Here is a 16,239-nt window from a genome sequence, read left to right as displayed (position 1 = left end):
GGTGCGTGTAAATTCTAATGCGCGCAGTCAAAGGTGGCATGGCCATAGGCGTGGAATGGGCGGTTGTAGTCATTTCAAAAAACTACAGACATTATTATGGAATACACCTGATCTGTGCCTAGCTTAGGCGCAGGTATTTAGGACAGGTTTTAGGAGGCCTAAATGGGTGCACCTAAATTTTAGGAGCAAGAATGGCATATAAGGCATACTCTATAAACTACACCTAAATTTAGACATAGTTTATAGAATCATGCTAACTGCGTGGTTTTACAATGACAATTATTAAGGCGCCATATACATAGAATTTCCTCCATATACATAGAATTTCCTCCTTAGTGTTAGACTATCAATGAAATGAAATGCTTTGATGTACCCATGCATACCATAAAGCTGTATTTCTCTGTTTATCACTCTCCTCTCACCTACCCACACCCATCCTGTTAGACTATCAATGAAATGAAATGCTTTGATGTACCCATACATACCTCCTAAACCACCCCCACCTTGCTAGACTGTCATTGAAATGCTTTGATGCAGTGGCGTTCCTAGGGGGGCTGACACCTGGGGCGCGACGCCCCCCCCCCGGCGAAAGAACCCCCGATCTCCCGGTGAAAGAACCTCCCCCCCGGGTGCATGCCGCTGGGGGGGGTGGGGGGGTGCCACGTGCCTGCCGGCTCTTTGTTTTCATGCTCCCTCTGCCCCGGAACAGGAAGTAAGCTGTTCCGGGGCAAAGGGAGCATGAAAACGAAGAGCCGACAGGCGCGCGGCACCCCCCCCCCCCCAGCGGCGTGCACCTGGGGCGGACTGCCCCCACCGCCCCCCCCTTGGTACGCCACTGCTTTGATGCTTCACTTATATATACTATCAACTAACACATTTGCTTATTTCCGATCTGACGAAGAAGGGCAACCTTCGAAAGCTAATCAAGAAATGTATTAAGTTATGTCCAATAAAAAATGTATCATCTTAATTTCTTTTCCATGTTTTATTTTGTTTGATTTCTATTGATACTCCTTAGTGTTTCAAATTTTACATGGTTACTGTCCTTATTTGCATACCCAACTAATTACTTTTCCATTTTTTTTTTTTGGAGGAGTTCTCGTTTTCATTCCACGCTGTTACTAGGTTTTCCAACTATTAAGAAGGTCCAATATAGAAGAGTCTTTGTTCGTCTATGTATCAGTCCAGTAAAATTTGGAATTCTATTCCCCAACAAATTCATACTATCCCAGAGTATTTATCTTTTGGCAAAGTTTTGAAAACATATTTCTTTGGTGTGCACTTTCATATATGATTTGATAATTATATTAAGTGTTGTATTTTATATCTTATTGTAACCTGCTTAGATTCCTTGCTGATACAAGCGGGATATAAATGCCAAGAAAGCAATAAAACTGCTCTCCCTAGGCTCCTTAATCTGACTTCATGTGCAATTTTCTTTAAATTAATCCCTTATTTTCTAACCCTATGTTCCAAGTAACAAAAGAGAGGGTCCAAAAGTACACAAATCAAGACAACAAAAAAAGCACAAAAGGGCCTCCAAGGCTGGAACAATGGTATAATTTTTAATAAAATGGGCCTGACATGGGCTGTGTTTCAGCGTGAAGGGGTGCCTGCCTCAGGGGTCAAACCAGTATTCTTTAAAGTAAAAAAAATGTGTCCCAAATCGTCCTTTAAAAGTCGTTTCAATCCGCTGCAGATTGTACCAAATGCTTCTGAACGTAGCAGATGATTTCAATGAACCGCGATTTGACCCCTGAGGCAGGTGCCCCTTTGTGCCGAAACACGGCCCGTGTTGGGTCCATTTCATTAAAGATTGTACCATAGTTCCAGCCTTGGAGGTCCTTTTGTGCTAATCCTATGTTCTACTTTCACTTACACCTTCAGTTGTCTAATAAGTTTTATTGCATATTGGACTAAATTCTGTATATCATGCCTAAAAATTCAGTGCCAAAATGAGATTCGCCAAAGTGCATTCTATAAAGTATGCCTTAATTTAGGCGTATGTTATAAAATAAGCCCACATTTCCGCATGGTATATAGAATACACTGAGCGGCCATGACAGCGCCTAACTCTAGGTGGGGCCATTTATGCCATGTAATACTTGGTGTAAATACCGGTGCCTAAGTTAGGCGCAGAGCAGGTGTGTTCTATAATTGTGCTAATAGTTTTCTGGAATGCCCATGACCCGCCTGTTCCACATCCCTAGCCACACATTCACCCACGTCCCAACACACAAGGAACAGGAGAGAGACAGACCAAGGGAGCAGAACCTTCTGACTGCATCCGAAAGCCATGGCGACGCTGGTCATCCCTTGGAGGCTGGGTCTGGGGAATCTTGCCCCCATGCCCTCCTTCTTGGCAGTCCTAGTTCCTGCAGACCACATTCCTTCTAAGCACCCCTTATCCCCCTTGCTTTGCTCTAATACCTCTCACCTCCCACCATTTAGTTTCCGGTAGGCCTGCATGAGGAACTGCCAATATCCCTGGTCGCTCCTTCTCAGCAGTTCTGAAACATTTGTACCTTGCCTGCATCTGCTTTTATGTCTCACTTTTATACCAAACTATCTGCCCTAATCTTCTCCCACTTTAAAGCCAAAACATCAACCCTCTACTTTAACTGAATAATGAGCCAATTAGTGCCAATAATTAGGAGCTAACAATCAATTATTAGTGAAAATTGGCATTAAATAAAACTTGCTCGTGTATATTTACATGCCGGATCCATGCATAAAAAGGTGTGTGGCTATGGGTAAATCAGGGGCATTCTGACAATTTATGGGCTTCTTTTACAAAGCCGCACGAGCGATTCCCGCGTGACAAATGAGAGGAAGCCCATAGGAACTGAATGGACTTTCTCTCATTTGCCGCACTGAGAACCGGTAGAGAGGCTTTCTAAAAGAAGCCATATGCACATTGTTATAAAATAAGGGGGATCCGCACCTCATTTAGGGACAGGGATTTACATCAAGGTTTCGTTAGTGTAAATGGTCGCGCCTAAATGTAGTCACGTTTCACGGCGCATAGTGCTGCTATTCTATAAACAGTGTTTGAACGTCGTTTCTAGAACAGAACTAAGCGCTATTTTTTTTCAGCACTGATCTTTGGGCGCTATTTACTGAATTTATCCCCAAATGGTTTTCATCTGGGGGGGGGGGGGGGGGGGGGAGTGGCAGATAATCTACATGTCTCAGCTTTTTCTCCTAAAACATTTTGAATGAAGCCACAAAACAGGATATTTTTCTGGGGCCTCCCCCTTTTTTAAACAAAAAACAAATGGGCGCAATATTCAGCAGGTGGTGATCAGCGTTTTGCTGACCACCGCTGAAGTTTAAACCCAGAAATTCAATGTTGCGCCATGTCCGGACACGGCATTGAATTTCTGGGTTTCCGGAGCCAGCTAACGCATAGTCGGTTAAATGCAACATTCAGCACTTAACCAATCGGCTATGGGTTGCTGCATAAAAATAGGATTGACTCTTATGCAGTCCTATTTATGCGGTTAATCTGGTCAGTTAAGTGCTGAATATCAATATTTAACCACCCAAGTGCTGATTGTGCTCCTGGAACACCTTCATAATAGCTGGTTTTCAGTTTGGCACTAACCAGTTACTTTCAGCAGCTCTAACTGGTTAAGCACCACTGAAAACTAGCGGTTAGCCCCAAACTGGTGGATTTAAGTGGCCTGGAGCTATTTTTGGCCAGTTAAATCACTTTGAATATCGACCCCAATATTTCTCCAAAGCACTGATAGTCAGTCACAAAGACTATCCACATCAAAAACTTCTTCCTATGAAAGTCCATAGCTAATGTTTTGCTAGAAAGGTGAATTTTAGGAGACAAGTGCAAAATATTAACAGAACTGTAGGACGGCTTTTGATGCATGTTCTCAAAATGGTCAACTCAGGCATAAACCAATCGGCAGAAACCAGAGCCAATGTAGAAAGTGACAAGATAGAGAAATATACCAGTTAATATTAAGCTGGCAGCGCTCAGCATTTTTTTTAAAGCACTGATGGTCAACAGTTAATTAAGACCCATTATTCAATGCCAGGCCATATCTGGGTGTCACTGGGCATATACTAGCTGCTGGCACTTATGCAGGTCCAGACAATATCGGCTGGGACTTGCATAAGGGATCTGTCAAAGTGATCTGCCCCCACTTTCCAATCCCCCCGATCCTCCCACTCTGTTCCTATCCCTCAGCAACCTGATCTTGAATCCCCTATCTAATCCCTCCACTGTTCCGACCCCCTGGCTCCCTGATCTGACCCACCACTGTTCTCCAACCCCCACCAATCACTCCCCTGGCACCCTCTTCGCCCCTGGGACTTACCTATGAGAGATCCCTGGTGTCTGGAGCTGGAGAGTTCCGCTTTCCATTCCAGCCACATCAGCTCTGAGTCTCATAATGGTAGTGCTGACCCCTAGTAGTAGTCTCGCAGTACTACCGCTAGGTGTTAGCCTTCCATATAAGGGAGGGTTAGATCAGGAGCTGGGGGAAGGGATCGGAAGAAAGGAGAGATCGGACTTGCGAACTGGAAGTTATGTGGGTGTCAGCCGATATCAGCGTTGGTAGCCGCATAGCTGCGTGGTGAAAGATATGACAGCCTTTTGTGCAGTCCTATCTGGTTGCTTATCTATATGAGCACTGGCACTGAATATTGCCAGCACCTGCCTAATTCCTGGCTCCTCCCTGACTCTACCTCTGCCCCTCCACTGCCCAGTTTTAAGATGGCCGATTAATGCTGATATTCAGTGGCACTGCCTAACTAAATGCTTTTGAATATTGGCAGCCAGCCCGCTCAGCATATTTAACCAGACGGGAGCCTCTCCTGCCCAGTTAAACCCTTTTAAATATCAGGTATCAGGCCCTTAGAATAAAAACAAGATAAAGCCTGCCTCAGTCTCTTTCCCTATCTATTTCCCCTACAACTTGCAATACACAGCCACGGGTGGAGGGGGCGGCCTTGGGTCTCTCAATTTGGGTTTGAGTCTCCCCAAAACTGAGACACTGTCTTCTGCTTTGGCTGGTGGGACTGGAGTCCCGAAACCCCACCAGTGGAAGCCCTCCTCCAACCTGAGCTGCCACTGCCACGCCAGCATCCCACCCAGCATATGCTTGTTTTTTGAGAAACTGAGCATGCGCAAGGCAGACCCATCCCTCCCCATGCATGCATGGAAATTGAGCATGTGCAGGAGCTGGACCTCTCCTGTGTAAGTTCAGCTTTGTGAAAGCCAAGCATGTGCAAGGGCCACCCAGGAAAAGTGCCAGGCTTCGGCTGGAGGAGGGCTTCTGCTGACAGGGCTTGGGGCCTCCGCCAGCTCAGGTATGTGGGGTCATGCAGGACGGGGCAAACTTTTATGCCCCTCCAAATTTGGGTTCAGGACCTCTCAAAACCTGAGATCTGGCTACACCCTTGATGCAGACTCTTTTGACCTCTGGCTTTACCCTCGTTGTCCCTACAATGAAGAATCCTCTGTGATTAGGTTTGACTCATCATATTAAATTTCCCTCTTTTCCCGATTACCCATTTCCGGACATGCATTAGGCCTCTCCTACCCCTTTTGCCCTACGATGCAGAAAGAGATGCGGTGGGGCTTCAGAAACCAAAGCGATCTGCTCATTAATGGATTTTTCACCACAGTTGCTGCTACTGATCCTTTCTATAACTCTAACAGATGTACAGAGTGCTGTAGGGATACACTCAAGGAAAAGTCCCTGCTCTGTAGAGCTTACAGTCAAGACAAACAGACATGCTGTTTCCAAGCACTGTAGCTGAAGTTTTCCTCCTTACTTGAGGTAGATTATAAGGAAGCCAAATACTGGAGAAAGTCTGAGATAACAGGATGTCGTTTTGCTGGGCCTAGGACATTGGTTTTTAGCCCAAGAAGCATTAATGTGGTCTGTTTATAGAATATCTGGCAGACTTGTTTTGAGCTTTATATTAGAGGCTAAAGACCCTTACAAGCAAAATCTTTTAAGTGCCGCAGGTGACTGCCTAGGTGGATTGTCCATCCAATTTACACTTTTAAATTTTGCCCCTGAAGCAGGCACTGTGTGTCAAAACATGTTGGGCTAATGGACTAGTATGAAAAGTATTTTGGGGGGGCTCAGTATTTCCACTTGTTATAAGGTTGGTTTTGATTTATTAAAGGAGTTTAAATAAACAATATTGCTGCTTTGTGATTGTGATACAATTGGATTGGACCTCTTGTTTATTTGTGCCTTACAAAATAACGAAACATTAATACCTCAGAGGTTTTGAACCCAGTCCTCGGGGCACACCCAGCCAGTCAGGGTTTTCAGGATATCCCCATTGAATTCAATATAGATATCTATCTGCTTTTCATGTTCAAGATGTTAAAAGCTTGTAAAAATTATAAATATGCATAAATAAAAACATTAAAAATAAATAAAAATGCCAAAGATGTAATGATGGGGGTCTATGGAGAAATATTCTTCCTGAAAGATACATAGCTGAAAGCCTAGCCACTCTAAACTGACTACATAGCTTGTTACCTTAGATTGTAAGCTCTCTTGAGCAGGGACCATCCTTCCCCATGTTTAAACTTGTACAGCGCTGCGTAACCCTGGCAGCGCTATAGAAATGCTAAGTAGTAGTAGTAGTAGTAGTATCATGAAAACCCCGACTGGATGGGTGTGCCCCGAGGACTGGGTTAAAAACCATGCTTGAGGTTACTGTAATGAATAAGCGTCATCCGCTGCTTGTCCACCCACTTGCAATCTTGCTGAATATTTGTTACAGAAAAAAACCTACTGTAATTTCAAATTCCCAGTTCCAGGAAAGCTAAAACCCATGAACTTCCTGCCAGTGAAATACAAAGTTATAACATCCTGAAAAGGACGCAACAATCTCCTGCTCCCCCCTCCCCCGCCATCCCCAAGAGCTGCTCCCGGCGTGCGCATCCTGCCCCACAGAAAAGTGAGAAAATATCACCAGCCTCCTATACCCTCCAGCTATATATTTATGGTTTGCATTTCTGCACTATGTGGAAACTATCCTCGCCAGGGTCCCCATCCACTCCCATCTGCACCATGTCAATATTACCATAACCCTACCCCACCCCCTCATTCCCAGTAGCACATTTACCATCTGCTTCTGCACCATGCGGCTAACATCCTCCCCAGGGACCCCATACACTCCCCACCTCCGTTTCTGTACCATGTCAGTATCACATCCCTCCCCAGAATCTCACTCCCACACTGCATATTTACCATCTGGGCACTACCCTCCTCATCGCACAGTGTTTAGGTGCAGAAATAAGCTTTCAGAGAACTGTCCTCCCAATGTGTATGTATAAACATATGTACCTACAGCCTGTATGCACGTAAGTTCACCCAAACCGAGTGAAGGTATTCCTGGGGGTGGGTTGAGGCTGAGGAGGGGGTTTGCTTACTGCACCCTTGATAAAACACACACATATGTGCATGATATAAGATGGAAAATTTGTGCATTCTAAAGAGATGCAAACATGTGCGGCTACTTTTCTTGCGATAATTTTCAAAGCACAGATATATGCGCTTCCCCTTTTAAAGCTGGAAGAACTTAAGTGCATATATTAAACCGTAAACCATTAAAATTAGATGGCCTGTGGGAAAATCATCCTCTTACAGTCTGTTTCTGCACCACCCTCCCCAGTGTCCCCATGCAACCAACCCCCCCCCCCCCCACTGTAAATTTACCGTCTATGCTTCTGCACGATGTCGATTGGCCGATTGATGGCCCGTGGGGACCCATACACATTCCTGTTGCACACCTGTAGCGTCAGGAAACCACCAGGTAAACTCATCTTTCCTCTGGTGCCTGTCACGTTTAAATTTTCAGACACCCCCAAGCATCTTTTTTGGTAGGAAAAAAATGTAAAACAAAACACCACCAAAATAAATAAAGTAATTTTGCACATAAATCCTCTTCCTTTTGGAGACACTCGTAATGTACTGTTGGAGGTAGGGGGAGCAGAGGTCCCATCCCCTGAAGCACTTGGTAAGGACGATGCACCACATGGTGGGTGATGAATGTGCCCCTTCCTACCCCCAACAAACTTCTCAGGAACAGCTTCTCATTTCATATCTTCCCACCTTCTTCTCCTGCTTTCAGATTCTCTTCTTTCGGTAAAGAATTTTCCTTAAGAAGACATTCCTTTGCCTTGCAATGGCTGGTAGCAGAATCAGGAAGGGGTCGGAGGGGGTTACCTTTAGTCTTTCATCCTGTGCTCTCCAATTCTTTAGTGAGGGCTAGGGATTCACGGCCAGAGGACACACTCAGGCTTTCTGCATTACCTCACATGCTCTGTTTCACCCTCCGGTTCTGCTCCCTCTCCTCCTTTCTGTATTTTGCCTGATTTCTTTAATTCAGCATAGAAAAGTTCCTGCAGGCAGCTGGGGCTTCCTTCTGCCCCCTCTGACAGCCAAAATCTAATACCAAAAAAGAAGAAAGTTCCCATTCACCAGAAGACACCGGCCAAACCCAAGTCCCTCTGCCAATCTGGCTGCTGATGTCACCGCACTGTAGAAGGTGGAGCCAGAAATCATATTCTGTTCCCTGGAAATATTTCTCACCCCCCCCCCCCCCCCGAACCCACAGAATATTATTTTTCTTTTTAACTCCTCGTGCTCTGAGATCCATATGTTCTCTCAAAGAGAAAATAATTTTTTTAAAAATCATCATCTATTTCTCTTCTGAAAAAAGCCACGAAAGTCCTCCTCAAGCACAGAAGGAGAAGTTATTCCATTCGTGCTAGCATTCACAAGGAGAAAAGAGAAGCCCACCCAAGGTGAAGGAGAAAGCCACAGCAGCCTGGGACAGACGCCCACTGTGCTGTCCAAAAGCCATCACAACCACAGGCACACAGAGAACAAAAACAAGAGACTACCGGGGGCAAAGCCAAAAGCAACACAGAGACAGAGAGGAGAGACAAACCTTGCAAACCTTGTTTATCTGTTTGCACCCCCCCCCCCATCCTTATCTTTGGTAATACCAGTGAGCAGTGTGTTACAGAGGCTGCAGCTCACAGCTAGGCACTTCGGGAGTCAGCTGTGGATTAAAGCTACCACTGTCAATAAAATGCTCGATTCCCTCTCTATGCTCAAACTAAGAACTGTAAGCTCTCTGGGATAGGGGCCTCAGCAACCAGATAGAAATTTTCCCAAGTCATATCAATAGAAGAACATCTGGAGATCAATAGAAGAACATCTGGAGATATATAGTGCCTGGCACGTCTTCTGCTACAAACACACACACACTGGACCCTGGTATTTGAGGGGGGGAAAGAGTGTTCATCTCTATCTTATGGAGATACACTCACTTGCTCCCCCCCCCCACTACACAATCCAATGGAATTATCCTGTACAGCACGGCATACTGTGTCTGAGAGATGACATGCCATAAATAGACAGCCTTACTCTGGGTGTGGAAAATCTCAGGTCCTTTGGCCTGGGGCTAGTCCATTGTGCTGCTGGTAAGAGACATTTTAAACTGAACACTTGCTTACTTGACTGTATTGCTGAATGACTGGTGAATGCCAAGGCGGACACATTTCCCCAGGGCCTACCAAAGCCAGAGATAAGGTAGGAGGATAGAGAGGGAGAAAGCATTCGGCTTTCAGTAACTGCAGAGATCACACTGTGTTTTATTACACCATATAGAAAAGCACAAGAAAAGGCAAATCCAAACCTGAGATCTATTTGTTCCCTTTATTCCCAAGCACATATTAATATTTTGAGTCTGAATTATTCCTGGCCAGTTCTGCCTCACTTACAAACACCCAAAGAGTATCTTTCACAGCTGGGTCATCTCACAGGCAGACATAGGGCTATGCGCTTCATCTGTGAGTCTGCGTCTGGACGTCCCCTTGCAGCGAGATGACAGCTGACCTCTTTTCCATAAAATGATGACAGGAATTTTCTCTGAATAAAGGGTGCTAAAACACATTCAGGTTCCCTTTTGTGGTAAACAGGTGAAGAATTTAGTGCGATATCACATTGTAGGTTGGGGAAATTGAGATGATGCTTGAAGACTGGATATTGTGCACTCATTCCGCTGTTAATACTTTGGCCCCATTACTTAGGGGCCCTTTTACTAAGGTGCACCAAAAAATGGCCTGTGCTGTTGTAGGCGCAGGTCTATTTTTCAGCGCACCTGCAAAAAAGGCCTTTTTATTGGCCGAAAATGGACGTGCGGCAAAATAAAAATTGGCTTGCGTCCATTTTGGGCCTGAGACCTTACCGCCACCCACTGACTTAGCGGTAAGGTCTCATGTGTTAACCGGGCGCACGTACACTGCTGATTACCGCCCAGTTAGTGCCACGCGGTAGAAAATAAAAAAATATTTTTCTGCCATGCGTATTGGATGCGTGTAAAAAATGGAATTACTGCCCAGGGCACGCAGTAGCCGGGTGGTAGTTCCAAATTGATGCGCGTTGGACGTGTGTAGGCGCCTACATGCCCTAATAAAAGGGCCCCTTAGTATTTGTGTTTGAGGAGTAAAAGGAAAGTTTTGTTCCTCCCCCTCCCCCCGAGTTAAATGAAACTATGAAGAGGGTAAGGATGCTAAGAATGGGTTTGGAGAAAGTCTAAATTGGTTGATGATAAAAAATAAAATAAATAGGTGGCGATCAGAAGCTAATGTGTATCTGGGTAAACTGCAAATTGTTAAAAGCAACAGCTGTCTAGCAGAATGAAGCAGTCTAAATAAAACAAAGCAACCTTTTCCTATTAAGAGTTTGCTGGGTACAGGTGATACAGGCCCAATATCAACTACTCACAATCTTTTGGCAGTAACCCCCAGACTACCGCGGCTCAATGGAGCAAGAGGTGGGCGGTCCTATGGTGACATTTCACTGTTCCTGGAGGAAGAGACGTTTTGTGATGTCAGCCCAAGGAGCCTGTTGGTGACGTGCAACTGCGTCCTCACACCACTGCGCCGCTTTTGCCCGAGACCTACATGGTGGAACGTAGTAGAATATATTGTGACTCCTGAGGCAGGCAGTTTGTTGTGCCGAAACACAGACCTTGTTGGGTCCTGCTGTAATAGCATCCAATAAAGTGACTTTTAAGCACCAGTTCCTATGTTGGAGTGTCCATTGTCTACCCTCTACTTTTATTTTGACTGGCAGATTGTTTTGAACAGAATCTTGTAGATCAGAGCTTCCCAAACTGGCAGTCCGGACTCCAAAAGGGGTCACAAAACCCACATTTAGGGTTGTGCTCTGGGTGGGCTCTCCATGGGTGCCCTCTTGTTGGGGGGGGGGGGGGGTCACAGTCACAAAAAGATTGATAACCACTGTTGTAGATATTAATGCAGGTCTTCATCTGCTGGTTGGTAGGTTAATTTCGGATTCACAGAATTCAACTGTCATGATGGATTCTTTTCATCCTATTATGGTGGATAGTTAAGGATTGGCTCTTTGAAGCCTTCCCATATGCCATTTAGTGGCCCTAATTAAAGAATGCTCTGACTTGATGCTAAGCTGGTTTGCCAATTTGGTAAATATTTCATTATCCCAAGGTGGTGTGCCTAGTTATTTAAAGGAGGCTGCGGTTATATGAAATTTCAGACCCATCTCTATCCTACCTATGTTGGCCATTTATTAGGGAATGAGGTGGTGGCTCAAATGAGTCTCTTTTTTGGATAAAAAAAAATGATTGTTTGGATCTGGATTTAGCAGGTTTTAGAAGAGGGTCTAGTACTGAATTCATATTGACAACAGTGTTGGATGAAATCTATTTCTGGAGAGATAAAGGCAAAAAAAAGTGCCTTTGATATGAACTGATCTCAGTGCAGTCTTTGACATGGTAGAAATGGTTATCTTGCCAGCTGTGATGCCTCGTTATCTCAATTGGAGTGTTGCCTTCCTGGGAAGAAAGGTAAGAAACTACTTCATTAGGGGAAGGGAGGGATGGAAAATTTGGGGAGGGTGCCATGGCACCTGTGGCTCCTCCGTTCTGCCACCTATTCTCTGGGCTCACCACTTTCTCTATTTAATTTATATGTCTGCACTTGGAAACTGGTTAAGAATTTGGGTTTTTTGTTTTATGCCTATGCGGATGACTTCATTTACTTCTACCTATTGATGGAGTTGGTGTTCAACAAGAAGATATAGGGGTCCATATTCAAAAGGGTTTGACTGGGCAGGGGAGGCTCCTTCCCAGTTAATCCCCTCTGACTTGGCCATTCGCAGATATGCAGCGGCACTTAAACAGACTGCCAAAGCACTAACCAGCTAGATAAGGGGTGGTCTGGGGCAGAGTGTGGATGGAGTCAGCACTTAAACGGTTAGCGGGGCTATTCAGGGGTCCTTTTACCAAGCTGCAGCAAAAGAGGGCCTGCGCTGACACCTTCATTTACTGCAGCAGATAAAAGGCTGTCTTGTTTTTTTTAAAGAAATGGCCGTGTGGCCATTTCAGGGGTGGGGAGCACTTACTGCCACCCATTGAGGTGGCGGTAAGGGCTCCCGCACTAACCCAGTTGTAACCGGGCAGTGCACGGGTAAACACTGTTGCTACAAAAATAAAACATTTTTATAGCGCCACAAGTGGCGTGCGTTGGGTGTGGGAACTACTACTGGGCTACCACAGCAGCCCGGCAATAGTTCCGGATTAGTGAGTGGTAAGCCTACTTTGTAAAAGACCCTCTCAGTTTGCTAACTGAGCAGATAAGTTAGGACAACTAACCGCACATCGGTCTGAATATTGACTGGTATGCAGTTGCCGCACTAGGATATTCAGTGCCAGAGGACAGACATGCCCCAGCACTGAATATCCGGGGTTAACTCAGCTTGCAGCTGTCAGTGACTTGCAAGCCACTTACCACCACAGGCTATCAACCCCATATTGTTTTGGTTGTATGGAAAGTGTAGGATGTTGGTTTACCGTGAGGAGTGAAGGAAATCATAGGCCTACATTTTCTGCTATTATGAATTGTACAGTCAGTCAGTAAAGGAATGTGGAGGAGTGCGGTAGCAAGTATTCAGTGATTCACACTGAAGGCCATGACAGCCATACAGGAGGGGGTCTGCACAAAACAAAACGAGATGGTCACGTAGAAGTAATGTAAATGACGAGGATAAAATACTTGGCACCCAGTATAGCCCTATCATAAAGACACACAGTGGTTTGGGGCAGAATTTGTTTTCCTCAAAAGAGTGTGAAGACATGAGAGGTCAGACATGGACCTTTTCAAGCTATCTCTTCATCGACTTTTGCTAACTACTCATGTCTGGACTATATCATTTTATGCACCTTCTGCCAAAATAGTTAGTGCTAAAGAGTATCACTCATTAGTAAGAAGCAGTTTACAAGATTAGCAATAATGGAATTCAAAAATGCTTGGGAATCCTGTACAGAAGGCATGGAACCAAAGAAGCTTAGCTCTGATTAGATGGCAACACCAGTAATTGGGAAGCAAAGCCAGAGCTGAGCAAACTTCTATGGTGTGTGCCCTGGTTGTGGTTGGACAGATTCAGCTTCAGTACCTGGAGAACAAGGCCAGTGCTGGGCAGACTTGTACTGTTTGTGCCCTGATCATGGCTGGACAGATAGGTCGCCGGGCAGACTTCTACGGTCTGTGCCCTTATCGTGGCTGGACAGATAGGCCAGTGCCGGAAGACTTCTACAGTCTGTGTCCTGAAAATGGCAAGGACAAATCAAGATCAAATACACATATACATATGTAGTATCACATGATACCTTATGCTATGAGTTTATCTTGTTGCGCAAACTGGATGGACCGTACAGGTCTTTATCTGCCGTCATCTACTATGTAAGTGTTATGTTACTAATCAGTATTATATGTATGAACTAACAAGCCATGTATGTATTATCCTGGGTTGTACTTATGGAAATCACAATATAAGGTGCAGCACAATGCTTTGTAATTCAGACAGGGAATCTGATTGCTGTCTCTCAGCACTGATACAATAAACACTTTCTTATAATGATATGAGAACTGGTTATTTAATTTTCTATCAGTATTGGTGGATGGGAATCTGGAGACTTAGAATTGGACTGTTTCAGATTGCCCAGGGATACCGGTTACCGCTTGGCACCAGGTAAGAACATTTTTTCTTACTACGGTGCTGTGTACAGCTGGGTTTTCTCTGTGGTTCCATCAATGCCTCTTGATCGCTCATTTTTCTTTCCTCCTGCTAATACAGTTTGAAAGATCCTTGAGCCCCCTCTAGGTGATACCCCTCTTTCCTGGTTGAGGGGCTCCTGGGTCTGTCCCATCAAGTGAATAGTAAGAAATGCCATTACATTAGCAGAATTATGTTTTGAGGATGCAGATTGGCAGAGCCTGCACATTCGGATGAAAGCAGGTGATGCAATGCTACGTCATGTGTCTTCTCTGAAAGTTTTGGAAGCAACTTTGGAAGAGGATGCGATAGGTTAGCTTAGGTTGCTCAAGTTATACCTCAGGTATATTTTATGTGTAAATTTGTTTTATTAATTTTCAATACAACACTTTGCAAAAAAAATTTACATAAAACAAAATGAAACAAGAAAGAAATGTGAAGTTCCAGATACTTTTTAGCATAAGTTCAAAAGCCTGTAATTATCCCACCCTACCCTACCTCAGGTATATTTTAACTTGAAGCTGGTGAAAAGTTATGGCCTTATTGGAACCTGACTTATTTAGGACAGTGGTACAATGATTGATTGTTAGCTAATTGGATTATTGCAATGTGTTGTATGTTGTTATTTTTTGTAATTCAGCTGGAAGCTTCAGGTCACGCAGAATATCCTGCCATGACCTGTTAGGACCCTGGACAGCAAAGATAGTGCATTGCCTTTGCTAAGTAAATTACACTGCTTATCTATAAGGGATAATTCAAATTACTGATGGTGTATTGCTAAGGAACCTTAGTTCAATCTCTACAATAGCAAATGAACCTCTCAATACTGTGTTAATGATATTATAAAGGAGGAAAAGACTTCAGATGCTCAACCTTCTCTGCTTTCGATTAAAACAACAGTGCATGGTTGACACCTTCAATATCCACCATTGAAGAGGTTTTCTTCTTAAAGTGGATATCGGGCGAGCTCCTCATCAGTCAAAAACCTCCAACTTGTAATCATCACCTTTGACTCATATGGGAACACTTTTTATGATCCCATATATATAGGGAAATATTGGCTGCACTTATCTGATCTTGTAGCAATTGCCTGGCTGGGGACGTGTACAGCCAATATTTCCCTATATATATATAACTGACATTAACAACAGACATGACATACTCAAGAGGGAGGATTCAAATTTTGAGCTCAATTTAAACTCTCTAAATACCAAATTAGAAAGTTTTAAAAAGGATATCCAAAAATGAAATATGATGGGTCATTTTCACAATAAAGTACGGCTATTATCTCTTTCTTGAAGGCACAGTGTTGCTTTTTTGTTTGTACTGTATGCTTGTATGCTATAATGCCCTCTCTTTTGTGATCCCATATATATAGGGAAATATTGGCTGCACTTATCTGATCTTGTAGCAATTGCCTGGCTGGGAACGTGTGCAGCCAATATTTCCCTATATATATGGGACCATAAAAGTGTTACTGAATCACCTTGGAATATGTAGAATATAACTCAAATCGATATAGCAACTTTCTACAATTATTAGAGTGTTGAAAGTAGTTCTAGGATCCGCTTATATGAAAAAAGATGTGGAGAAAAAAAGACCTCAGTAAGACCGGCCACACCTCCCTTCAAAGGATACACCTTATAATAAGGAATGCCTCATTAATCATCAGTCTTTAAAAAAACTCCACATTGCATAACTTCATAAGCTGATATCCAAACACCTAATCAATCACCCATCAATGGAAACACAAAAATTCAAATATCTTGTACCATACAAAAATGTTACTTATCTTGGATGGTAAGGCAATGGACAAACATCTTCCACAAGTCCGTATTATACCTCAAAAAATGTGGCATTATCTTCATATCCCGACAGGGAGCCCTGTTTCGCCCAAAATTGGCTGCATCAGGGGAAAAATTTCAATATCAACATCCAAGAAATGAGCTCGCCTTCCGTGCTTCCTTAGGCTTACAAATGAAATGAAATGGCGGCCGGCTTCTTCCTCAATCGTTAAGGTTTATATACTCGGCATGTGACGTCACCGCTGTCCAAACCAATAAGCTTAAAGAAAGGCTTTCCATTCAATTGAAATGTTCGATCCGGAAGGAATCATGGTTTTCAGAGTAAATCCAGCGTT

At 44.0% G+C, this 16,239-nt stretch overlaps 1 protein-coding gene across 2 annotated transcripts in view; it reads right to left on the bottom strand.

Moving 5' to 3' along the window:
• The window catches only part of PDE4C (phosphodiesterase 4C), an 838,284-nt gene that overhangs the window by 142,567 nt on the left and 679,478 nt on the right, over positions 1-16,239 (bottom strand). The window contains exon 1 of one of the 2 annotated variants that reach the window (XM_030217808.1): positions 7,710-8,117. The exons of the other annotated variant lie outside the window; for it this stretch is intronic. Coding sequence (XP_030073668.1) covers positions 7,710-7,930 — 221 coding nt within the window. The 5' untranslated portion in view covers positions 7,931-8,117. Of the gene's footprint in view, positions 1-7,709; positions 8,118-16,239 lie in introns of those variants that run through there. 2 annotated transcript variants of the gene reach the window in all.

Source organism: Microcaecilia unicolor, chromosome 11 (assembly GCF_901765095.1).
Source record: "Microcaecilia unicolor chromosome 11, aMicUni1.1, whole genome shotgun sequence".
Classification (NCBI taxonomy): domain Eukaryota; kingdom Metazoa; phylum Chordata; class Amphibia; order Gymnophiona; family Siphonopidae; genus Microcaecilia; species Microcaecilia unicolor.
Note: the sequence above shows the minus strand (reverse complement) of the source record. Positions and strands in the feature narration are given on the sequence as shown.